Source organism: Bacillus rossius, chromosome 1, assembly GCF_032445375.1.
Source record: "Bacillus rossius redtenbacheri isolate Brsri chromosome 1, Brsri_v3, whole genome shotgun sequence".
Taxonomy (NCBI): Eukaryota; Metazoa; Arthropoda; class Insecta; order Phasmatodea; family Bacillidae; genus Bacillus; species Bacillus rossius.
The window spans coordinates 360,721,069-360,748,581 of NC_086330.1; the positions used below are offsets into that span (position 1 = coordinate 360,721,069).

The 27,513-nt window shown below is 35.5% G+C and overlaps 2 protein-coding genes across 3 annotated transcripts in view; one reads left to right on the top strand and one right to left on the bottom strand.

Moving 5' to 3' along the window:
• Window positions 1-7,918, bottom strand: part of LOC134528292 (2-aminoethylphosphonate--pyruvate transaminase-like) — a 26,219-nt gene extending 18,301 nt beyond the window's left edge. The window contains exons 1-4 of one of the 2 annotated variants that reach the window (XM_063361785.1): window positions 7,803-7,918; window positions 3,512-3,649; window positions 2,064-2,164; window positions 135-251 (exon numbers count right to left, since the gene is read on the bottom strand). In XM_063361785.1, coding sequence (XP_063217855.1) covers window positions 135-251; window positions 2,064-2,164; window positions 3,512-3,649; window positions 7,803-7,818 — 372 coding nt within the window. In that variant the 5' untranslated portion in view covers window positions 7,819-7,918. The remainder of the gene's footprint in view (window positions 1-134; window positions 252-2,063; window positions 2,165-3,511; window positions 3,650-7,802) is intronic. The other variant, XM_063361787.1, reaches the window with a different exon arrangement.
• Window positions 7,763-25,646, top strand: LOC134528294 (proteasome subunit alpha type-3). The gene is made up of 6 exons (XM_063361789.1): window positions 7,763-8,190; window positions 8,726-8,808; window positions 10,655-10,778; window positions 12,967-13,212; window positions 13,386-13,498; window positions 25,114-25,646. Exons 1-6 carry the CDS (start codon window positions 8,170-8,172, stop codon window positions 25,289-25,291), a joined length of 765 nt encoding a protein of 254 aa, XP_063217859.1. The 5' UTR covers window positions 7,763-8,169; the 3' UTR covers window positions 25,292-25,646.
• Window positions 25,647-27,513: the final 1,867 nt, after the last annotated feature.

Below are 27,513 nucleotides of genomic sequence, written 5' to 3' on the forward strand. Positions count from 1 at the left end.
AAGAATTCTGCTTTAAATTTCGTGTCAGAGTTTATTATTTATAAGTTTATTTTCATCATGAGAACACATGAATTTTCTCTTTGGCGAGAACTGAAAGACTCGCTCAATTTTTTTTTAATGAAGTGTCTACTCGCCTTAAGAGGGTCAACCATTTCGTCCTCACGGAACTCGCAGCAGTCCGCAGCGATGCCAAGTCTATCACAAATCGTCTTCATCCTCTTGCCGTACGCCCCGTTTATCATCAACAGCACCTGTAGAAGTCACAGCGTGAATGTGTTTTCCGACGACGTGGGAGCATCTCCAACCTAACATCGAAGACTTGGCATTTAGTTTGTTAATTCAGTACTATTTGTTCACATGTAAAAACTTAGCAACATAAATTAAGCACTCTAAAATATTTCACAGTTTTCTACTTTTCACATATAGTTTTTATATTTTTAGTATACAAAAAGAAATTGATTTAGTACTAGCCATGCCTTCCGTGCTTAAACTAAATCCAGTTAAAATATATCCAGAATGCATTTAAAATTTTCTTACGGTTTTCAGAGACTAGTCAAATTGAATTTATTTTAATTATTAAATACATTCCACGGTTAATAAAATGGTCAAAAGCATTTAAGTTTTAATGGAATGATTTTTAAATATACAGTAACTTGAGCTCTAAAATAAATTACATGAACACATCATTGTAATTCCCACCTTAATGACTGAAAACTAAGCTTAATACCTGTTTTGTCATGTTTTATATTCTGAGAAGATAACGAGTTTGCAAAAATATCTGTGAAGTGTAATTTCATCCATTTTATTTATTTTAACCCCACGTGAAGTATTATACAAACATACGAGTCTGCATGTTTGTTTAATTCTTAATTCCTCATTTAATTTATCAAACACCTCTTCATAAGTGGACAGTTATTTGTTTGATATATGAATTTGTAAAAAAAAAACGTATAAATAAAGCTTACTCGTTTTGCGGAACAATTAAGATTCAGAAAAAACTTATAAAGAAAGATACATTAATAATTGATGCTACCGTAGACAAAACACCCTTTACAAATGGCCACTAAAAAAATGTATATTAAAATTAACCCAAGTAAGACAGTGTTATATTCATGTAAGAGGATATCACTCTCTTATTTGTGCAAAATATTTATACCTCATCTTATTGATTTTCAGTTTGTAGAACCTTAAAAATGAATGAATATAAGTAAACAACAAAAATTGAAACCTTGAATCCATGCATTCCATGCAGTGTAACAGAAGCAGGTGTGATAAATAAATCACTGCAGTTTTGACGCCGTAAATATAAAAGCGATTGCGTCTCTCTTCGCGGACAGGAAGCACTCAAAATAGTCAGTGTCCAAGGGCAGGGAAGCCATGCAAAGGACAACACAGTGTTAAGTAGTAGCTTGGCTACTGGGTTGGCATCAAATCTGTGGCCTCTTCTCTTCTGCTTGGCTGGGCTGTTTGGCCAACCAGAGTTGACCTGCATTTTGTTAGATACGAGCTGGGTTCTCATGAGTGGATCCCATATTCTGCTTAATTTGTAGCCATCTTTATGTTTTCTGTTGTTTTTTTATTTTTATAATGATTCTCTAATGTTTTTTTACTTGTATTGTCGGATTTTGGCTCTGGTGTGGAATTGGTCGAAATCAATGCTGTGTCTGGTTTCCGAGGACTGTTCTGCTATATAGCTGATCGTGGATCTTCATGTTTATAATATGTTTGAAGTATGTTTATAGTGTGTGGGGGTGCACCTGAATTACAATGCACCAAGCGATTCACAGAAACACCTCGGTTTCTGGTCTCGCACAACACGCCAGATGCCCCGGGAACGGCGGTACGATGGATCGGCGGAATAACCTCAATTAGGTAACTCCACCCTGATGATGGCGACTGCAATTTTTCGACCGGGTGATGTGTATATTCGCCTCGGACGCGGCTACAACCCAGAAGCCGAGCCAGACCGGACAACGGTGGCGAGAGCCGGCGATGTTTATGGACACAGTGTTAGCATCACGAGCAGCTCCGCCGGGACAGGCAGGACGGGAGGCGGCCCTTACCCTGGCGCCCTGGCGCGGGCAGGCGGTCTGGAACACTGCCTCCACGCAGAAGGTGCCGCTGCCTTGCATCAGGACCGCCGTGTACTCCTTCGAGGACACTCCTGCGGGTCAGCGTCAGCAACACCGGTCCTCCATTCCGCACTTGCTCCCGTTTCACTTCACATTCATTCCACTCACTCACTAAAAAAAAAAAAAAATTGGTCGTCCGTGAAGTCGGTTTACGGACGATGGTTTAACGTGACAACGTCGTAACAAAACATTGATGAAATGATTGCATACTTTTAAGAATAAAATTTAATCATTTTTATTGAATTATCACTATTTTGTGTATGGATACAAAGAAGGAGTGAAATGAAATCTACAATTTAATTGATAAATTTACTTTCGTTTGCACTCATACATTCAAATATGTTTATTACTTTAACGAACAGATTATTTTAACTATAACTTTTATACATGTTTGCTATTTAACTTCTTCCAATCTGTGTTATTCTGTCGAGGATAGGACGATGATAGGAAAAGTAGGAAACGAATGGGAGTGTTTCAAGTTTAATGTGCCTCGAAAAAGTCAAATCGATGGTTGTTCCAATCGAGTGGAAGAGAGATAGATGCGGCGCAAGCGTACAATGAGCGTAACGGGACACAGCGTAACGGGACAATGTGCGTAACGGGACACTTTTTCGTCCGTGCAGCCGGCGTTCATCGATTTATTAGACGTTGTCACGTCAAAAATGTTTATAATTGTTCAATGACAAATAGAAATTCTATGTCCCTTTTTCCCAAAATTTGACGTACGCTCAAATGGGCGTAGATCTCGGTTGGGCCAGGGGAATTAAGAATCCCCTCACTGGGGGGGGGGGGGGGGGGCGCCTGCAATTGCAAAAGCGAGACTGTTGAAATGGGTTTGATGTCGAAACTATGTCTTATAGAAAACTTTCTGTATATATATATATATTTTAAGTTTTCTGCTTACTGCATGCATGTAGGCCAAAACAAGGGCAGTGTACGACATACGAGCGGCCTATTCAGAGATGACGTTTCGGTTATCCCACGTGCATAACTCTGGGGCTACTCCCCCCCCCCTCCACGCGAATCCTACAGATTTACGCCCCAGTTGTGATCGTTGATTTTAAAAAACCAAAATTATAAATGTATTTTTAAATTCATGTTTAATCATAGGAAACCAAACCAAACAAAGCCTACATCACTTTTATTTTTCAACACAGGACGAAATATTGTTGGCTAGATTGTTAAGCTTTTAATAGACGTAAAGTCGGGTAAGATAAAAAAAAAGTAAATTATATATCTGATTTCAGTTTTAAAATATTTTTGACTTTAGTTTCCTTTTCCCCTTTTTCATTGTGGGAACATGATAAATGTCCTTGAAACGGGCTCTATATTTTTCTTACAAGTTTATCATTTGCTCGTTGCTGACAATGATACTGTACCGGCCACGTCTAGCAGCTCCTCTCGTATGTCCCTGATGACGTCGATCATCTCGGCATCTCTGGAGCCGACATCGCGCAGCATGGCCTCCTTGACGGTCCGGGTGCAGCCCAGCGGTCCGGGCGTGAACAGCTTCTTGCCTGGCGCCAACGAACAACCCGCTGTTGCAGTCGGCGTTCGTAAACTACCATGTGCGAGGGATATCCGTGAAGTAAGGTCCGTTTGGTCATTTAAAGGAATAAACTCGCGAGAAAAGTTTCTGACGTGACAACGTCTAATAAATCGATTAACGCCGGCTGCACACACACAAAAGTTTCCCGTAACGCACATTGCCCCGTTACGCTCTTTGTACGCTTGCGCCGCATCGATCTCTCTTCCACTCGATTGGAACAACCATCGATTTGACTTTTTCGAGGCACATTAAACTTGAAACACTCCCATTCGTTTCCTACTTTTCCTATCATCGTCCTATCATTAACAGAATAACACAGATTGGAAGAAGTTAAATAGAAAACATGTATAAAAGTTATAGTTAAAATAATCTCTTCGTTAAAGTAATAAACATATTTGAATTAATGAGTGCAAATAAAAGTAAATTGACAATTAAATTGTAGATTTCATTTCACTCCTTCTTTGTATCCATACAAAATATTTATAATTCAATAAAAATTATTCAATTTTATTCATAAAAGTATGCAATCATTACATCAATGTTTTGTTATGACGTCACGTTAAACTATCGTCCGTAAACCGACTTTACAGACAATCAATTTTTTATTGACAGTTTAAATTTACTACTTATCTACTTCACCTTTCCACGTAATTGACATTCATTTCCAAGCACATTTCGTAACGCTTGCACCAGTTTCTTTAAACCCCTCTGCATGGAAGTTAGCTGCCTGGGAATTAAACCAGTTGACAAAGGCAGCCTTGAGTTCCTCGTCGTCAGCTTGATGACGGATCGTTCGTAGGTCAGTCGCCCACGAAGCGACCGCGATCACGTCTTCAAAGACAGTCCAGCAAACAACAGCAATCAGCAGCCACAGTCTCTCGGATCACAGTTGCGAGCTTTCGAGTCACGCGCCAGGAAGCACGACTACTCGCAGTGCGGACGAGCGAAGCGGGAAGCCCGCTTCACAGGGGCAGTAAATTTCTAGCCTCCCAGGGCCTCGCGACGTTAAAGCCGATGGCGTATACGAGAGTCACACGCCTGGCAGACACGGCTACTCACTGGCAACCCCAGGTGACAAAGGCCGAGACACTGGCTGCTGTTACTACTGATTGCGGTTTGCTGGACTGTCTTTGAATATGTGACCGCAGCCTCTTTGAGGGTGACTACGAACGGTGTGTCATCAAGCTGACGACGAGGAACAAGGCTGCCTTTGTCGACTGGTTTAGTTCCCAGGCGGCTAACTTCTATGCAGAGGGGTTTAAAGAAACTGGTGCAGCGTTACGAAAAGTGCTTAGAAACGAATGGCAGTTATGTGGAAAAGTGAAGTAGATAAGTAGTAAACTAAAACTGCCAATAAAAAACCTTTTTTCACGGGTTTATTTTTTTTAACGACCAAACGGACCTTACTTAACAAATAACACTCGTACGATTATTTTGTATTTGTTAAAACAGCTACTTACTACATCGAGGAAGGGGGGGGAGGGTAGTTTTGTATCGGCCATATAATATTTTGCAAGTAATCAACCTCTCAAACATTGGCTGCAACAAAATAATTTATGGCAATTGTCCACGTCATTTTTTTTACAAGACGTTTAATCAGTTATTAACTGTTTAGTCGATAATAGAAAATTTCTTTGTTGGGGGAATACTAGAACAAATTTTGTAGCTGACGCAATTATTTTTTATTCTGTTAACTTGTCTGTTTCGCCAGAATGGGAAATATTTTTAAAAATATTTTGGCAAAGTTATTTGCGTACAGGTGTATGGTCTTGCCTAAAATGTTATTTGACTTCTCATTACGACCCAGTTTGTTAGTGTGCAAGCAGCAGATACGGCAGAGGGGGTAGAAGCCACCACAAGCTCCAGGATGATTCTGCAATGCTGTGGAGAGGAAAGAATAACATACTACACAATAAAAACGCGGGAAGAAAATTTTCGAGAGAAAAAAATCTGACCAGATGTTAAATCAGGTAACTAAAGCTTAAACATATGGCATCCAATTAATTATAACACTTCACTGTGATTAGTATTACAGCTATATTTAAAACATTTTGTTTTGACATACCCCCTTCCTGGTTTACACTGAATGGCATAGAGAAACTTCAAGAACAGACAAAGAGATGAATACACAAACTCACAGAAAACGTAAGTCTGTTTGTGCCTGATGACGTGGCCAGATGTCAGTTCTCTAACGTCGCAGTTGTTTTGTCTTAGGAAGCCAATTGTGTTCGTCTGTGGTGTGATATTTTTTTCTATTCCTTCCATGGTACTCTCTGTGCGGTCTATGGGGTTAACTTCCGACGTTTGCTAATTTTAGCTTATTTTTATGTGTGTTTTTGCATTCATATATTTAGCCAATCTTGAGGTTACTCTATGAGCTATGACATACAGCATAAACAAGTAATGGTGTGTGTTCAAAAACGTTATAAATCAATATTCCCCATTACAAGAATCTAACCAACCATTACTGCAAGAAAAAATGATCATTCCTTTTTTTAATAGATTTACTATAAACCCATTATAATTTATTGTATGAATCCCAAACTTCACCTAAAACTTTGGCTGAAATAATTTTTGATGAAACGAATTATTACCATAACAGGGTTTGAAATTAAAAAAAAAACTCAAAATTTTTCAGTATTAAATTAATTCCAATTAATTTAAAACCATCTTAATATTATCTTGAAACTTGGTGTAAAACAAATTTTTATACGACCACGTTATTAGTGCAAGGAATAAAAAATAATTTTTTTAAGATTGAAACAATTAAATAATTACCTTAATTGACATTTAATATGAAATTTGTTCTAAGTAATTCAATGGCGGTTACATTTAGTGAAAATAGTGTAAGATTTTCGCTGCATGGAAAATGAGCAAATATTTAATTGATCATTTTTTAATATTGTAGATCATAAATATGTTATGTACATTAAGTTCTTAAAAGAAGTTTGTAAAAATTTCCGAAATATTTTCAGAATAATTAGGTACTTCGAAATCTACCTACGCCTGCATGCTGTGCTGAAAGGGATTTTTAAAATCCAAATGAATTATATTTATGAAATATGACGACTATGATTCTACAATTTAATGACAAGCATTTCACTCGACAGGTGCGACGGTGTAGTGAAATAGTCCCTGGGTGGTTGCGCAGCTTGCCCTGCCCTGGAACTACCCCTGTAAATGTCTTCTTTTATGATAAACTTAATATTTCAAGAAAAATTCAGAATGAATTACACGGAAAAGTAAAACACGTCTTTGGAACAAATCCAGCAGCAGGACGCAGAATGACCTTAATCCCGCAGTGACTGAGATAACCTTTCATGGCGGTCAGTTAGTTATCAGGCTTGCTTCTTGAACTGATGAACGTTAACTTGCATCGAAATAGTCGCACAACAGTTAAGAAAACTGGCTCAGATCACAGGGTAACGGTGTTAACGTATGTAAACGAATATTACTCGATGGCGCAGGGGTTAAAAAAAAAAATCAATTCAGTGAACCTCGAGGTTACTGTTAACTTGGACGAATCTTAATAAAGCCAAAATGTTTTCTGTTCCTTCACTCAAAAGTGCTTTTCTATATTCTAGTAGAAAAATTATAGAGCTACAAATAGGCTTGATAATATGCCAAGTGCTCTGTTTGTAGAACAAAATTCTGGGTGTTACATTATCAAGAAAAGTCTGACTGTAATGCATATATTGTGCTTACAACTAATAAAACTTAAAACCTACCGAGTTTTGTGTGCTGGAATTCCGGGTAAGCCAAAGTTATAAATGTTATTTGCAAACTGATATATATGATTAATAGGAATAAAAATAATAGACTATTGGTGCATATGCTACATTTAGAACAACATAATCGGTACGAATGTTATATATGTACTAAGGCATATAATTTTTTTAGTTGCATCCACATCTATAGGGATCCTGTAGGTTGTATTTCTTTTTGAAGACATTTAATGGTATGACAAACTGTATTTTAATAAACAAATAAAACTTAATTAAGAAAGAAATAGTTTTAAAAAATGTAAAAAAAAATAAAAATAATTTGACAATTATATTTTACAACACATATTTTTAATAGTGACAGAAATGTAGTTTTCTACATGTTGCACTGGTACTTACTCGTGACATTTGACATAATTTAACTATTTTTATTACAGCTGCAGAATTTTATGGATTATTTTGAAGAGACACTAACACTTGTGGTCTATCACAGAGCAAAGACCTACTGTACTGTACTTTACTTTATTGTTTTACATGTTAGCGATTTCATAATACCGCCTTCAGATATTTCGTGGCGCTTTTGTTTCTGCCACTTCCCGCGCGCGACCGTAGTAGCGCTAAAAGACAAACAAAAGACTAACTAAATCTAACTTTTTTTTCTCAATGGCGGTGTGACAACAAATTTGCTTCCTCACCGTGTGCAGTATTAACACTTGATTTCTAGTTTGGAGGCTTGTTATTTCTTGCATTTGTGAATTAAGTGAAAATGAGTTCTATTGGGACTGGTGTAAGTAAATACGGGCTCACTCTTAAAATAAAGTGATTGTTTTTAAGTTTATAGCCTACATGAGTTAGCATTATTTCACTAAAATGCCAGTTTCTATATTTTCAGGCAGCAGTATACATATTTATTATTTTTTTTAAATATTATATGGATAAAATATCCGTTTCACGTCTCAAAATTTTCCCTTTGATACTGATAGCATTAATTCTGTGGTTAATGATGCTTACTGTTTTAATTTAATACGCCGAAAGATTGTATACTTAACAAAAACTTGGTGAAATAAGAATTAATTATGATCCTGAAATGTATATAAAAGAAAAAAATCTCAGAAAAACTGTGACATAATTGGTATTGTGATATTTGAATGTTTTTTCCAGGACCTTTTGACAACTAAATTAAAACAGCAAGCATCATGTACCACATGATCAAAATATTCAGGATCATGAGATGAACTTGGATACGTGATATGGAATGATTACTCTGAAATAGGTTATGTATGTCATGTCTACTTGCTAAAGCAATATTTTTTTTTTTTCAGTATGACTTGTCAGCATCTCAGTTCTCTCCAGATGGACGAGTGTTCCAAGTTGAGTACGCTCAGAAAGCAGTCGAGAATAGTGGGTAAGAAGCTTTCATTTTTCAAATTAATTCCATGACTCAGTATAATCACAGCACATTATCATACATAGGCCTAACCATTAAAACTTCTCACGAGTCAGTCTAATTAGTTACTATTGTGCATTGCAATAAGCATTAACACCGGCACGGTACTAGTAGCAAATAGATTTTGCTATAGGTTTGACTTTTGTTTAATACTGTGTTATTAGTTAAAAAATGGTCTTACATTTTCAGCCAAACAGAAGCTCTGAACATTTTACAATGCTGTCTTTTGGGAACTTTATTTAATAAGATTATGTGTTTGGCTTAGATTCTGCCAAATTTTATTTTCTCATTGATTTTATGGTTAAAACCATGGATTTAAGCTATAGGCCCTACACATGAGTGACGTTTTATACAGAAAAAAAATTGCTTATAATTTTGAAATTCCTGTGCTATTTCGGATATTATTCTGTAAGTACATATTTCTTCCTTATGATTACTCACTACCAACTTCAGCAGCATTAATTTCTCTTAAGTCAAAACATCCAACATAATCAATTGAATTTTGGTTTAGGTTAGGTCCATTGTAGCCTGGCCATTTTAACATGTTGATTACATGTTCTTATTCTAAACATCTACCGTGGATTTTAATTCAGTGCTGGAAAATATGTATTTATTAGGAAACAAAAACAAATGGCAAAGAAATTGTTATTCAAAAAAAGAGTAAAAGTTTTATATTGTCTATCCAAGTCTATCCCTGTATCCTAATTGCATGATCCTGAATACATTGACCATGTGGTACATGATGCTTGCTGTATTAATTTAGTACATCGAAAGAACCTGGATACACCTAAATTTGTGATGTAACAATTAATTATGATTGTATTATCAGATCAAATAAAATCTGAAAATGAATTTTTTTTAATTTACAAACATTGTTAGTATTGTAATATTTTTGTTGTGTCCAGGATCTTTCGACATACTAAATTAAAACAGCAAGCATCATTTACCATAGGATCATTAATACAGGTTCATGCCATCAGGATCTAGTGATAAACTTGGATACGTGATCCAGAACAATTACCAAAAAATGTAACTATACAAAGTTGCTGCTTTTGGGAATGTGGAATAATAAAGGAAAGGGTTTGCTGGAAAACGTACATTTGTGTCCCCATTTATAACTTTTAAGTGTAGATTTTATTTTTCCTATTTCTAGGATTTGTAACGCTACACATAATTGTGCAGCATCTATATTCCATCATTAGTTTATTTATGCAATACATTGTGTAGAACCTTTAATTATTATTAAACAAGTGAGTTTTTATGACTCATAGTTTAGTATTTACAGAGTACAAAGCAAAATTATAAACATATATAATCAAAAGTAATACATAAAGAAACTGAGATAAACTTCTGGTCCTATTAATAAAGTTCACAGGCTTTCACTGCCATTGTCTGCATTTTCTTGGCTTCTCGGTGTAGGCCGTGTCAGGTAATTGTCTTGCGACGTTTCGGCAGTCATTGCAGCTGCCATCATCAGGTAGACTAAGTCTGACTTGTAGACTAAGTCTGACTTAGTCTATCTGATGATGGCAGCTGCAATGACTGCCGAAACATTGCAAGACAATTACCTGACATGGCTTACACCGAGAAGCCAAGAAAATTCTGGTCTTATTGCTTTGCTAATGGGGAATATTTTTGCATGTAGTTTTTTTTAATAGGATCATTTGATATCAGACAGGTTATAGTATTATTTAAATCAAAAGTGTCTTAATGGCCTTTAAGAAGCATGTTCCGTATAGAAAGTTTTTTTGACAGCATTTAAAAATAGAGTGACCTGTGGCATGACGTGGTCATATGTTCTCAGAACTGTCGTTGGTCTTCGAGGCAAGGATGGAGTCGTGTTTGCCGTGGAGAAGCTGGTTACTTCGAAGCTGTATGAACCTGGAGCAAACACAAGGATATTCAACATCGATAGACATGTTGGAATAGTAAGGAAATGTTTATTTGTAGCTTTTTTTTATTAACTACAGTAAAAGTTCTAACTTTCAGTTACATAAAATATCTACATACCTACATATGCCATCAGTGGAGGGATGTCTACTTTGTGTGCATCATACACAGCTAATAACTGATTCTGATCTCTACATTGTACAAATATTTGCTCTTTGTTTTACTGTTGGATATAGAATTGAGTATTTTTTGGAATAAATAATTAAAATGTTTGAATCTTTTAACTTTTATTTTAATTTAACATTTCTTTTTTCATTGTGTGTTGTAAAATGTGTAGAAAATTTGATAAACTGCATTCAAACACCTTAAATTAGTTTGCTCAAAGCAATTTACCTTGAGACTCTATTTTAAACTATGACAGTGTTGACTTTTTGAATATTGTTAAAAAGTTTTTTTTGTAGTTTACATAAAGAGCATAGATACTAATAGGTACAGTATGCCTGAGTGCATTTAAAATCCATTGAAAACATACATAAACTTGGAATATTGATAGAATATGCTGCAAACTATAATTATGTTGTTAACTCTTTTTTTTTTTTTTTTAAGAAATTATTTAGTCGAGCAGTTGTTTTATTTTTTCTTTAACAATTATTATAAAAAAGTATTAGTTTAGCATTTTCCATGTAATTCATTCCCTTTTATTTATTACTACAAGCTTATTGTAAAAATTTGCACTTCTGTTATAATACTTCACAATTAAATATATCCTTTAGGGTTTACTACCATTGGTTTGTATCTAATAATTTTAACAGATAAAATCAGTAGTGTAAAATATAGCCAATGCAATTGTATGAAAACTTTGGTAATAGTACTATTAGCTTGGTTTTTAACTAGTGCCACAGCATAACTCTTTATTCATTGTTTCAATCAAAGTAAAATTACCGAACCACATGAATACATAAATATCATTATACCAAATTCTATTTTTTTCCAAAAAAATTTATGGTTAGCATGAAATTGGCATGTTTCATGTCGAAAAAATTGTTTCTTTGAACATCAAATAAACGAAGTTAGTAAATGGATTGGTTTTACATTTTTTAATCCTAATCTTCATTATTAGTACCATGTTACATTGTAGATTTAATATCACTTTTAATTATTAACATTAAATGTTTTCTGCAAGTTTTGCAATGTTTTATATTGTACGTACTAAATTAATTTTTTATGTTACAGACAAATAGCATAATATGTAACAGTATTCTTCACCTCCACGTCAAAATATCATGTAATGGTTGAATATCACTAGAACAGCTCATATTTTGATATGTATCAGTAAAAATTATTAAACCTATTTTAATTCTGGAATGTTGCATGAAGAAGATTAAAAAGTAATGAAAGAAGCAGGAGTATTGTTCAAGTAAAAATTGGAATTTCTTGTCACTTAATTGTGATGCCTTCCCGTTGTTAGCGAAACATTACTGCTGTAAGTCAGAAGTATGGACATAATAGACTTGGAAATGAACCAAACTATCACAAGTCAGTGTATTTTTAAGCTGATATTTATGGGTGACTCAATTCCTATAGTTTTTTTGACACACAATGAAGGAAATGTTGCTAGAGTGATTCAGGAAACTGGAATCAGGAATCAGGAAAACTGGAGTGATATTTAGAACCATGGTATTGACGAATTTTGTGTCCAGTATTTCACAATTTGGGCTTCAATTAGAGATGTTAGTTTTCCGGTAAAGAACTTTGGAGAAAATTTTCCAATGAGTTATACTTTCACAAAAATCCACAAATAAATTTTAACAGCCGTTTTATACCAACTACATAACCAAATAACATAAAAGTGAGTGGTAAAGAAAGACAAAATGTATATACATACAGGCAATACCCCCATAGTTCTATACCTACTTCTTAATGGGAGTTTTTTTTTACTTGTACATTAATATAATGATGATGTAAAATTGTAAAGTTTTACGAGTGAAAATTTTGTAATAGAGGACAAATACTAAACCTGTACATTCATACAGACTACAGCATAGAAATATTCTCCTGTTATCTTAGTTTATCAACCTATCTAGATTTACATAATTTATGGTGGTATTGGAAAAAAATATGGTTATACTTGATCAGAAAGGGAAAATTTTTCCCACTCATCTCTCTAGCCTCATTTAAAGGTGATATGTGACGCTTGTGCCAACGTATTGCAACTGGTGTTTGCAGTCTGTGGCGGGCCTGATCTCTGACGCCCGGCAGATCGTGGAGACGGCGAAGTCGGAGGCGTCCAACTACCGCGCCCAGTACGGGACGGACATCCCGCTCAAGTACCTGAACGACCGAGTGTCGATGTACATGCACGCCTACACGCTGTACAGCGCTGTGCGGCCGTTCGGCTGCAGCATCATCCTCGGCTCGTACGAGGTGGACAAGCCGGTCATGTTCATGATCGATCCTTCCGGCGTGTCCTACGTAAGTACAGTCAGACTAAAAAAAATAATAAGTATTTCCTAGAAGTTACATAGGTGGTATAGTATATTTGTGTAATCAAAAGTATGGTTATTATGTAATACAAAGTTGTAAGCTGGTAAATAAATTGAAAAAGTTTGTGCAGTAAGCATAATTTATGTTTGTTTCTCTGGCAGGGTTACTATGGCTGTGCAGTCGGCAAGGCGAAGCAGGCAGCGAAGACGGAAATAGAAAAACTGAAGCTGCAAGACCTGTCGTGTCGAGATTTGGTGAAAGAAGCGGCAAGAATGTAAGTTTCGTGAGGTTTGAGTGCGGTAACCATAACATTATATGGTAGAGAAATGAAGTTAAAGTTGTAACGAAGTCCCTAGAATGCTTTCAAGAAACTGTATCAGGCGTTTCATCCCTAAAAATTTAAAAAACACATGTCTTACCCATTTTCACAGTCCTAAAAACACATTTTAAAAAAATCGGGATAGAACTACTCATCCGCTCTTTGAATATTGTTAAATGCTTTTCGTAAACAGACATCACTTCTATGTCTTGAGCAGTTTTCAATTCGCTCTCCACATCGTATGATTGCCCAGATAGGTGGGGACTTCAAATAAAATAAAGCATATTAGGTACCCAACAACTAGGCTAGTTAATCATTGACCAGTGTTTTTCTCAGGAATGATCGAGACACATTCAGATGTCAAACTAAAACTTTAATATAGGTACCTTTCAGAAAAGTATGCTCTTTTGTAGGATAAAATATGGTAAGCTTATACTGCATTAAAGTGAAAAGCTGCTCACAGTAACATCTGGAGTAATACTATGTACAGTAGAACCCCTGTCCTACACTTTTCAACGGAGGGCACAAAAATGGTGTATGATGCGGGAAAGTGTATGAAAAGGGAATGGCAATAATAAAAAAAATGTTTCAAACTAGCATACCAGCACAATGTCAGATTAATCTTAAATACATAATGTGTAAATAATTGCATTATATTAATGAAACATATAAATTCATCATTATATATACATATAATAAAACCACCATAAATGTAAAATACAGTCCATAATCAAGTAAAGCTGACATGAGAAACAGTGGCCTTGCAAAATGTTATGAAGTCCTTTCTTGGAGGGCAGGAAAAGTCACCAAGCCTAAATTAGAAATTAAAAAAATTAGGCTATTGTAAAAAGAAAATCAGAAATTTATGCTTGTTTGTTTCTTTTTACAAACAACTTTATGCAACAGAACAATTTTCAATAATATTTTTAACTTGAGAAAGAGAAACGTAAAATACAAAATACTCCGATCGTAAGAAAACAATAACAAACGGGTATATTCAGTTCAAAGATTAATGAATGCACAAAATATGAGATCCGTGCCTTGGTAAAGCGCATGCACCATTTTCATAATCATTGCTAGTTTGTGCCACTAGTCTCGCTTGGTGCTGGCCATAGATGCTACTAGCGAAGTGCACAGTCTCCCTGATACTATCCATATCTATGGTGCCATAAAGTTATTTTCTTACGTTTGCAAAGGAAAACAATGAACGTTTTTCAAAATAAAAGCATTAAAACGTAGTTTTTAAGGAGGAATATAACAAAAAAAATTGTGAATTTTAGGACTTTTCGCTTTGTATAAACTTTTGAAACTGGAAATAATGATTTTATAAGTGTATGTTCCGGGAAAATAAACCATTGTAAATATGGTACTTTCAGCGGGATCAAAATTAATCGGTGTATGACACGGGAAAATGTATGAAACGGGAACGTATCATCAAGGTTTTACTGTAATTGTAATTGGTTTATGCTTGTTTCTTGACCCTCTAAATCGGTTCAGGTTGTTGGAGATCAAAGTTGAAAGCATACCAATGTAACAAGATTCTGTTGTGAGTTTAGAATGATTTTTTAAGATTAAATTTTTTTTTTTTACATAATGTACATAGAGCTGGGCCGATCACCTATTTTGCCGATCATGCTGATGCCGATCATCTGCTGCCGATCTTGCCGATCTTCTGAGCCGATTAGAGCCTTTCAAGTACCTCTGATTACACGTTGCTTTTGACGGATCACTATAAACGGTGAAATATTCCCAGACAAAACTACTTTTCATTGACATGATTACTTATAAATCACCACACACACGTACACACAATTAACTGCGTTAAAATGTAATAAGGTCAAACCAAATCTTCAACCTAATCACAACTCCGTCATTCTGTAATCCGTGTGTGCCGGTAGACGTCAGCGATGATAATTTTATTCCCCCCAGTGCCGCCAACAAACTTTCAATAATTCCCGATTGTAAGTTAATTTGTGAATACGAAATACAGTAGAACCTCGTTAATTCGTAATGGTCGGGACCAAGATAATCACGGATTACCGAATTTCACGGACTAGCGATTATAAGCCCGGAAGGTCTTTTCAAGCTTCTTAGACACCAGCGTGCAGCTGGGTTAAGGCCAAGGTCATGTGATGTAACATCTCCCGAGGCTTACTGCGCCTTGGCAGCAGATGGATAAAAATAGTAAACTCCACATTATTCATGTTAATTGGGACCCGCCGATGCCCGGATAATTGAAATTCTGTAAAAAAAAAATAATACTAATAATAAACCCGGATAATCCGTTCACGGTAAGGGTCGTCTTCGAATTAGTGTCTCGGCTTAAAAAAACACGGCACTGCCTAGCCATTAGTTCACGTTCATTTACAACAGCCGAAGAGAGAAAGATAAGATCGTGCTGACCTTGCACACATAAATATTGGGTAGCCCCCAACCCCCCTCCCTTCATTCGACCAGCCGAATGCCAGCCAGACACGTCACTCGCCAGGCGCCTGCTGTGCGTTGGCGGGCGGAAAGTAACTCAGCAGCACGTGAAACAACATTCAAACAAACGGGAGACGGGAAGCAGAAGTCAGGACATCCCCCTCAAGTTTAAAGAGTGACAAATGTGACAGCTGAAAGGGGGGCGACACAAAGGGTCGGTACAAACAGCGTAGCAGAGTTCGACGGCCCACGCGATGGCTTGCAGTGTTTGCCGGCCACCGGCCCGCGTGACGTAAATTTTAAGCTCTGACAATTTTAGATTCTCTTTTTTTTCTGCACTTTTAAATCGTCCCGGATTATCCGATTCCCGAATTAGCGCGTCACGGATTAACAAGGTTCTACTGTACCACTAAATGGGGAACAAAACTCTTCATCAACCAGGTTTTTATACAAAAGAAAAATAAGCTCTATTTCCCGCTAAACAGGGTAAGAATATTAATTTCGCTAAACAAAACTTTCAATAGGCCATATTTAGCGAGAAAAAACTAGATAGATGAATTCCCGAAGAGGTAGACTAACCACAAGACTACTAGCGCTATTAATCTGTACGATTTCCGTCGCGCGACGCGCGTCACTCTAATCTCTGGCGTCACATAACCAACCTAAACAACAGTCGCCATTCGCCATTGCGGTTATATTAACCGTAAATGGTAAACAAATACGTAGTTTTCGGTTCGTAAATGATAAATAACTTTGCAAATAGTATAATGGAAAATTATTTTACCGAAAGTACCGTAAATATACGTGGAAATTGATACTTAGGTATGTAACTGTTCAATGTTTATAAAACATACGCTATTTGTTTACTTAATTGGTATATTTTTTTCGTGTGCGGTTAGTTTTAAATTATTAAATCCTATTATTTTTCGATGAATAATTGAATTTTCTTCCCGAAAAGTACCGTAAACAAACATGGAAATTCGTTAGATATAGGTAATTATTCAATGTTATAAGTTTGCAGTAGGATACCAATGATCGGCTCAAATAATCGGCTACGTTTTGCCGATCATTATGATCGGCAAAATTAACAAAATCGGCCGATTATTACGATCGGGGATCGGCATCGGCCCAGCTCTAAATGTACAGTGAAAGTCCGTTGTAGCGAATACGGTCTATAACGTAAAGTCCGCTATAACGATAATTGCCATCGGCACCGTCAGTTTTGCATATGCTGCGTAGGATAAAGATTTCGGAAATAACGAATGCAGCGTGGGCTCTTTTTCGCTATAGCGATAGATTACACACCTGTAATTTTGCTCTAAAACAATGAGAAAACGTCTACAATTTCCTTAATAAATGAAAAACAGCTTCGCACAATTCCACGCGTCCGGCAAATGAAACAACGCGCATGACGTGGCCGTCTTGGCAACACCGCACAAGGTAGGGCCCCACAGCGAGCATAGCTTGCCTCGCGGCGACGAAAGCAAGACGGCCCGCTGCGAGCATTTACTTATTTAGAATCACGCCGACTATAGCCCGTAAATGAGCATAACTCGTCTCACACTTGCATCGTAAGCATGCGGGGAGTTGACGAACACGGAACTTGTCGAGCTCGTCTCTTCTAATCAAAACGAAGCGGCGTCTGAAGATGACAACGAACCAAGTGTCGTATCTGTTCCGTCGAAAACGTCAATGATGGATGCACTTGACACAATCAGTCGTTTTTATCAGCATACAAATGCTTCGACGAAAGATTTGATGAACTTCCAAGAGGTCCAGTCGTTTATTTTGTCCGAAAATCTAGTGAAATCAAGGCAAACGATAATTGATTCGTTTTTTAAAAAGTGATTTTTAATTTTGTGTTATTTTCCCAGGGTTTGTTTGAGCGATTATTTTTGTGTTACTGACCAATTGTCGGAAAAATTATTTTATATAATTTGTATGGTTGTCCAACGTAATTAGAGATTTTTAATTTTTTTTTTGTATTCAAAACTCCGCAAATATGCACTCGATATCATCAGCTTAGCGCACGTCTCCAGCAAACCAGCTGCGGTCAAAGCGACAGGAAGCGGCCGGCATGACCTTGCGTGACCCCACCCGCCCGTCTCCATGTAAACAAACAGCTGTGTGCTTAGCCACAATGTGCGTGACGGCCTTATCACGGCCACGAGGTCTCATATTTCACAGTCGGCAAGTGCTGATATAGCTTAAAAATGTTATTTTAGTAAGTTTTATGTAGTGATGGGATTTTCGATACCTCGATACCTTCGATACTTGACGGTTTCGCAAAGTATTGATTATCGAAACTGTAAGTTAGATACATTTTTTCTAGGGTTGTGCGAGAATGAGATTTAGGCCTCGAGAAATTTTTGAGAAAGAAAATATTTTTCTCGCGAGAAACGAGACAAGAATGAGAAATTTTTAAAAAATCAAGATTTACTGTAGATATCACTATCAAAATATATTGTTCTGTACATAAAACTGTTGTTTATCATATAGAATGTCAATTTATTTGCCTGTGCACAACTGAAATGCACCACACGTTATGTAAGCCTACACTAAATTATAAATAAACATTCTCACTTAGGTAAAAGTCTAGTAGCTAACATGTTAATTGTGGTTCCCGTTGACTTATCGCCACTTTTTGTGTAATACTGCCACACTGATATGTCCACATCTTCCATTTTACCATAAAATCAAAGTTTAATTTGACAATAAAGTTTACTTCTGTTAAACTGTTATATTCCCGCAACACTTTTTTTTCCACTTGGTTACGCCGCAGTTAGAGATAAAGCAGTATTAGGAAAATATTCTCATATTCCTAATAACATTTTACAGGCGTCACATTATTTATTCATACCCGCAGAATAGCTCGCGTAAACGGGAAACTCTGGTACTGTAATGAAAACAAAGACATTGATACTAGGGAGGCTTTGGCGGGATTCATTACTCATGACTAGAGACCTGCAAAATTCGCGGATTCATTGACCTCTAGGATAGACTCCACAGTCCTTTAAATACTCGCGGAAATGACACCTGCTCATTGGCTACTGACGCGTGAAACGTCTCAACTAGGCTGTCCGTAATTCGGCACTTTCTTGGTTTAGTGTTTCCCATTGGCTCACAGTTTCCCGGATAAAATGTGGGCCAATCGCAGAAGCGGTACGAAGGTATAGTTGTTTTGATGCTAGCCTATCGCGAAATGAATCCGCGAATTTTGCATGTCTCTACTCATGACGTCTTACGACTGAGTGAAAAAAGGTGGAAAAGGAAATGGGATGAACAAACTATTTATTCTGCATTTTCAACGGGTTTGAACACACACATTCACGTAATTTTACGTAATACAAGGGCGTGAATTGTTCTGCGTGTTCAATCCATTCCTTTACATTCCAGTCCATTTAATAATCACATGAATTGCGCAGTATTTTATTGGAATGAAATAAGAAACGGAACAGCGAAGCAGACTCGGTCTGGCAGCATGACCACCATTCCCTTTTGTTCGTTAAAAAGTAAATTTTGTATTTTGCCGTAATAATCAACATTTCAGTATGCTATTAAACATTACTGAACAAAATATTATGACTAAATTAAAGGTAATGCTTTTAATAACTTTACCGTAATATCGTGAATGTAAACAAAACCAATTTTGTAGGTTAGGTTCGAACGTATTTTGTTATGTATTACGCTTACGTAATTTAAAAATTAAATACAGCAGTTTTTCTTTCAGGATAAATTGGAATTTCATATGACAGTTTTTATTCACAGTTTCGGTTATTGATAAAGGTTTTGGATGGTTGACTATCGGCTAGTCTAATATCTCTTAATGATTGCATCATGTTTGCTTTGTGTTCCGCCAAATCATTTTTCGTCCAAACAGGCAGACGCGTTTGGTATTTTTCAAACATTTAAACTAAAATAATGGCAGTGTGTGTGTAATTTTCAACATATAAAAATACAACTATCAATATCAAATTTAGTTTCCATACCAAATTGAGTTACCGGTACCAAAAAAAATTCTCGTTTTTTTTCGAGAAATTATTTTTCTCGCTCGCTGTTCGAGAATGCAATATTTCTCGAAATTTTTCTCGAGTTTCGAGATCTCGCACAACACTAATTTTTTCGATACCGGAATGCTTGTTCATTTGTATTGAATTAAGTTATGAGTCCCCATCGTACAAAATACAACTACAGTAGAACCTCGATGATACGTTCCCGTTTCATACGCCGATTAATTTTGATCCCGCCGAAAGTAATATATTTACAGTAGAACCCCAGTCATACACTTTTCAACGGAGGGCACAAAAATGGTGTATGATGCGGGAAAGTGTATGAAAAGGGAATGGCAATAATAAAAAAATGTTTCAAACTAGCATACCAGCACAATGTCAGATTAAACTTAAATACATAATGTGTAAATAATTGCATTATATTAATGAAACATATAAATTCATCATTACATATACATATAATAAAACCACCATAAATGTAAAATACAGTCCATAATCAAGTAAAGCTGACATGAGAAACAGTGGCCTTACAAAATGTTATGAAGTCCTTTCTTGGAGGGCAGGAAAAGTCACCAAGCCTAAATTAGAAATTAAAAAAATTAGGCTATTGTAAAAAGAAAATCAGAAATTTGTGCTTGTTTGTTTATTTTTACAAACAACTTTATGCAACAGAACAATTTTCAATAGTATTTTTGACTTGAGAAACGTAAAATACAAAATACTCCGATCGTAAGAAAACAATAATAAACGGGTATATTCAGTTCAAAGATTAATGAATGCACAAAATATGAGATCTGTGCCTTGGTAAAGCGCGTGCACCATTTTCATAATCATTGCTAGTTTGTGCCACTAGTCTCGCTTGGTGCTGGCCATAGATGCTACTAGCGAAGTGCACAGTCTTCCTGATACTATCAATATCTATGGTGGGATAAAGTTATTTTCTTACGTTTGCAAATATAAACAATGAACGTTTTTCAAAATAAAAGCATTAAAACGTAGTTTATCAGGAGGAATATAACAAAAAAAATTTGTGAATTTTGGGCTTTTACGCTTCGTAAAAACGTATGAAACGGGAAATTAATGATTTTATAAGTGTATGTTCCGGGAAAGTAAACCATTGTAAACATAGTACTTTCGGCGGGACCAAAATTAATCGGCGTATGACACGGGAAAATGTATGAAACTGGAACGTATCATCGAGGTTCTACTGTACAATGGTTTACTTTCCCGGAACATACACTTATAAAATCATTAATTTCCCGTTTCATGCGTTTTTACGAAGCGGAAAAGTCCTAAAATTCACAAATTTTTTTGTTAGATATATTCCTCCTGATTAATTACGTTTTAATTTGAAAAACTTTCATTGTTTACCTTTGCAAACGTAAGAAAATATCTTTATCGCACCATAGATATGGATAGTATCAGGAAGACTGTGCACTTCGCTAGTAGCATCTATGGCCAGCACCAAGCGAGACTAGTGGTGCAAACTAGCAATGATTATGAAAATGGTGCACGCGCTTTACCAAGGCACGGATCTCATATTTTGTGCATTCATTAATCTTTGAACTGTATAAACCCGTTTGTTATTGTTTTCTTACGATCGGATTGTTTTGTATTTTACGTTTCTCAAGTTAAAATTTTATTGAAAATTGTTCTGTTGCATAAAGTTGTTTGTAAAATCAAACAAACTAGCAAAAATTTCTGATTTTCTTTTTACAATAGCCTAATTTTTTTATTTCTAATTTAGGCTTGGTGACTTTCCCCCCCCCCCCCCTCCCCTCCAAGAAAGGACTTCAAACATTTTGTAAAGCCACTGTTTCTCATGTCAGCTTTACTTGATTATGAACTGTATTTTACATTTCTGGTGGTTTTATTATATGTATATATAATGATGAATTCATATCTTTCATTAATATAATGCAATTATTTACACATTATGTATTTAAGTTTAATCTAACATTGTGCTGGTATGATAGATTGAATTTATATAGTTTAAAACTAATTCATTTTATTTGTAATAATATTTACTTAATGGGAAAATATTTTTCCATGGAGTATTGAAAGTATCGAAAGTATTGAAGTATCAAAAGTATTTAACTGAAAAAACAATACAGAATCGAGTATCGAAAGTGTGGTATCGTCCCACCTCTAGTTTTACGTATATTTCCTTTACTTTGGTTGTGAATTTACATAGTAAAAACAAGTGAGAAAATAATATATTTTAAAAATGCTGCAAAAATAAAATTTTTTTTAAATTTTGGCTATAACGAAAATTCGCTATAACATAAACTTTTGGCGCCGTTATAAATTTACGTTGTAACGGACTTTTACTGTAGTTGCTGGTTACACTGTGTGCCATAAGAAACTTCAATAACATTTTTAAAAAGATGAGTGTGCAAATACACAGATAATAAACCAAAATTAGTCAATGTCAAAAGTTAAAAGCATATACAACACAGAAAATTCAGTGGAAGGAATTAGTGAGAAAAACATTGCAGCTCAGATGCAGACAGCAGGCTGACAATTACAAGACAGTTGCAACAGAATTAATAAAAAAAATACAAAAAAAAAGTTCTTGGACAACACAGCGATAAACAGGCGAACCCAGAGATGTGAAAAATTTGATATTCTGGACACCATGATGATGACAGCACAGACAAAACAGTAACGTCTTAGGAACTGAGATCTGTTTCCGTGTCCTTGGGCACAAACAGACTGAGGTTTTATATGACGTACAGTGCAACCAGCAATGACGTATGAACGAAGGAAAAAAAATTAAATTCATCTTCTCCATTGCAAGAACCGTTCAAAGAACGTATACGTGAGGACAAGATTACACGGTGAATTGCTCGCCATTTGGGCCTCATTTAGAGATGTTAGTTTTCTGTTAAAGAACTGTGGGGAAAATTTTTCAGAGTTATGCTTTTATGGAAACTCACAAATAAATTTTATCAACCGGTTTATATAAACTACATAATAAAGTAACAAAAAGTGAGTAGTAAAGAAAGGCAAAATATTTATTTACACATATAGGCAATACTCTATAGTTCTATACTACTACTTTATTTCAGAATTTTTTTTTTTTACTTGTATAGTAATGCAGGTAATGTAAAGTTTTACGAGTTGTATAAAAAGTTCATATTAGAAGACAAATACTAAACCTGTACATGTGTACAGACTACAGCATAGAAATACATATTCTCCTATTCTAGTGTATGGACCTATCTAGATTTACATGAATATGTTGTTATTGGAAAAAAAATTGTTCAAGTAGACATTGGAATTCCCTGTCATTTACTCAACTTAGATTAAATAATGTAATCTTTTAATATATTAAATTCAATGAATGCAAATTATATACCAGGGAATTAGTAACTAAATGGATGTATTAAATAGATTGGAAAAATTTTTGCCTTTTGTTCTATTGCAACTGTTATTAGTAACTAATTTTTACATTACGACATTGGTACATTTTTCAGACACACATATACTTGCTGATTTATTTGTTTTGTTCCCAGTAGTCAGACATGCCTATCACAAATTATTATGTTGTAAAAGTTCATCATATATCAGTAAAGACAAGATTTATTGATTTTGTTTTAAGGCCAATTTCTTTTTTGAAATAGGACATTTCAGTGTTTTATTTTTTATGAACTTTATAAACTTTGTTATACATACATATTTTAACACGGAGAATATTTTCACTATGTCCATTTTGATATAATTTGCTGGTGCTGCAGTGCATCAACATCTACACCGTTCAACCAATCACATTGGGTAAACAAAAAAATCAGGTACTGCAGCTAGTTTAAAATATTAAAAGATTACTTTTTTGTAATCTGAGTTGAGTTTTGATTAAATATACCGATTATATTTTATGATTTTTTGTTGCATTTCAGTGCTTTATTGTGTATTGCATTTCGATGTTACCCTATTTTATCGCATAATCGTTGCATCTATATTTTTGCCTGTCAAAATTTGGATAAAAAAACTTCTCACGTAAACATCGCATGATGTTTTTGGTCCCGCTATTAGATGCCGAGCGCTTTGTGTAGGTATCTTTTCCGTATAAAAGATGTATTTTAAAGTAGAAATCTAATATTTAATTGGAAATTACCACTTACTTATTTAATTAACGGAAATACGAAGTTGTATGATGTGTGAACTTTTTTTTAAAGACGTTTTTAAACGTTATTTCCTTTATCTGATCGCCTGAGTCGCTGCGGTGTAGGTATCTTTTCCGTATAAAACAATGTATTTTTAAGTAGAAATCTAATATTTATTCGGAAATTACTACTTACTTATTTAATTAACAGAAATACAAAGTTGTCTTACGTGTAAATGTTCTTTTAAAGATGTTTTGAAATGTTATTTACTTTATCTGATCATCTGCGTCGCCGCTTGTAAACATATAGCTAGCGCTAGTTGGCATCATTCATGTTTGGTTATGTTGCTTCCCGTATAGAGTGTGCACATAGTTGATAATAATATCTTGTCAATTGCATGCAGCGCGCGCTCTCTGTCGAGTGCCGAGTTAACTGCATTTGATAGCCCGCATTCTTTCGCGGTAGTTACGCATTAGTTCTCGTCACAGATTCAAGTCGCTTGCGTTTGTGTCACAGATTTTGTTTTTCTACTTAAAGTTGAAGAAAGGTTTTTGTTTAATGAATTATTGATATAAATTGTTGCACGTGCTCTTGTATACTCCACCATTTTTTTTTTTAAATCAACGTACTTTCCATGAACGTGTTTTGTTTTTATGAATAACCTTACCTAACAAATATTTTTTTTTTTTTTTGCCCGCATAATCGTCGCATTCCCTGCTTTTCAAACTTGATTTTAGAATAAAATGTGCGACGATTATGCGAGAAAACACTGTATACGGTGTATTGACATTCTTTTCCGATGTTATTTCGGCTTCTATCACAATTCACCATGTGATCTTGTCTCAGTGTATCAGTCGAAATGACACTTGTTTTTGTTAAAGTAAGTGTAGTATTATTTTTTTTTTTGAAAATGGTGCTATCTTTATGAGTAAACAAAGTTCACAAAAAAAATAAGAACATTAACGCCGAAATCTCCTGTTCTGAAAATGAAGAAAGGCCTTGAAGAGGGTTGTCGCTACGTGGCTTCCAGAATCTACCTGGTGCACGACGAGCTGAAGGACAAGCAGTTTGAGCTGGAGCTGAGCTGGGTGGGCGCGGCCACGGACGGCCTCCACGAGCGGGTCCCCACGGCCGTGTACCAGGAGGCAGAGAAGTTCGCCAAGGCCGCCATGGAGGACGACTCCGACTCGGACACCGAGGACATGTGAGGTCCCGTCGACCGTCGACTCGAGGCTCTGCAGCTTTTTAATCTATCTCGCATGTTATCATTGCTCTTTTACTACGAATTAAAAAAAATAATTAAATGGTCGCTGGATGAGTGTTGTCACTGAACACAAAAAAAAACCATTAGTCGTCATCTCGTTGAGATCTTACCATCCAGCTAGGTGGGATGCTGATGCGGCAGCAAGAGAGTACGGGTTCAACTTGGAATGATTTTAGTTTGCGCCTGTTTGGTTAGAAAACAATGCTGAAGGAGGGAAAAAGTTTAAACTCGTTTAAATGGTTTGTTTAAAGTTGTGTTAACCATGTCTGAATTTATAATAAAAATTTTTGAAGAGTGTATATTTACTAGAATGCTATCAACAATCCAATCTTGTCAATGGGTGTTTGAATGGAAGAGGGTTTTTCATTTACAGTTGCTCCCACTCGTCTAGTATGAAGAAGAGCCTTTTTTTTTTAGAAACCTTTATTTATTAGCAGAGCTGCTTATTGGGGGATATTTATGAGTAATTTTACGTTTGCGTATGTTATGAATTAAATTGAAAACTTGCTAGTGCAGGATTCCCTCCTTAATAACTTGAAAACTCCCTTAATTTGTCTTTAATCGAATAAGGGCCTTTAAAGGTCCTCAAATTTCACTAAGAATACTTAAAAACTCCTTAAGAAGGACTGCTAGCATGCAAGTTATAAATAAACGTGGGCATTTTAGTGTTCTTTTTGTTTTCAACTTGGCATAAAACCTGGCTTTGCCACGGGTCTTGTGATTAGATTTTGCAACTAAAAACATTTTGAATTCAGGTTTTTGTGTTTATTATCTCACCTAAAAATGAAAACATCTGTTTTAATTTAATCGTAGAATGTAAATTTGATCAAATTAAATTGAAGGACTTTATAATTTTCGAATAGTTACTATGCTTGGGTTAGATGTGTGTTTCAGCGAGAATTATTAAAATTAGGGACATATCTATGAGAATTGAACCAACCTAGAAAATTATTTTAGGTATTATATATTTAACATTATTATTTTATTAATGGATTTTGTGATACTACAAATAGTTTTATACCTCTTGATAGTGGTGAAGACAATGAAGTAAAGAAGTCCTTAATTTTTGATTGCTTGAGTGGGAGGGTATGAACCATGTAGTGGTTAATTGTGTTAAATGCAATTGTAATAATAACTGTGAAGGCCATTTTATATTCAATCTCTAGCATGTAATCATTTTGACTTTTAATTATTTTGTTTTAAGTTATCATTAATATAAAAAAAAATTGAGCCTTTCAGTACTCTCTAGCGATGTGTAACATCTTACCTCCATTCATGTGTTCTCATGTTGCAATACACTTGTAATATAAAACTTGGTTATCAAACATGAAATTTAATGTAGAATTGTGTGAAATAATGCCGAGCATGCTAAATGTAGGCAACTAAATTTCTGGATGTGAATCACGAGTAGTTTCCGCACCTCCGCTAGAATTCGCTGCCGGAACAGCTATGTTGACCATTGAAGCAATTGATTAGCAGACCAAATTTTTAAACTACATAATGAAACGGCTGTGGTAAAAACATGAATAAATATCAAACCCCGGCTTTGGACCCAGTTTATGATAAGGAATTTCATTAAAATACTGGCCACTTTGTTAAAATTCATCAAATGGTTTGCCTTTGTGAACTTTGGTTCGAGCCATCTGCTACACATGGCAGCACTGGGGTTGTTACACATTTCATTTAGGGATGGGGCGAATCCTGATTTCCTCGAATCCGAATCCTAACTCAAATCCTCGACTGGAATTGCCGAATCTCGAACCCAAACCCGAATCTTTTAACAGATGATGTCCACATATCTAATGTAAGTGAGATGTATTCTGCTTGCACTAAAAGTCCCTTGACTTTATCACATGTAGTTTGGTACATTTCTGGTATAGCCTAAGTGTATATAAAGACAAAAATTTTTTCTTGAGAAATTTCAGTTTTAGTACAGATTAGCGGTTAGGATTTTTTCTATAAATAAGCTAGAGGTCTGCGAGCCTAAGAATTTTACTTCAAGCTGAGCTCGAGCTTTTGTGGTACAGTTACACTTTTGGGAAATTATTTTTATCTTAAACTTAGTATAATGTTTGAATAAAGTATTAAAATGAAGTGGGCTTATTAATTTTGGGTAACTATTTACAGTGTGTGTTTACATTTTGGACTGCTAGAAAAAAATAACAT

Coding starts and splice junctions, on each gene's coding strand:
- LOC134528294 (XM_063361789.1), top strand. CDS start 8,170: ATGAGTTCTATTGGGACTGGT. Junction 8,191..8,725: donor TGAGTTCTATTGGGACTGGT/GTAAGTAAATAC, acceptor TTTTTTTTTCAG/TATGACTTGTCAGCATCTCA. Junction 8,809..10,654: donor AAAGCAGTCGAGAATAGTGG/GTAAGAAGCTTT, acceptor ATATGTTCTCAG/AACTGTCGTTGGTCTTCGAG.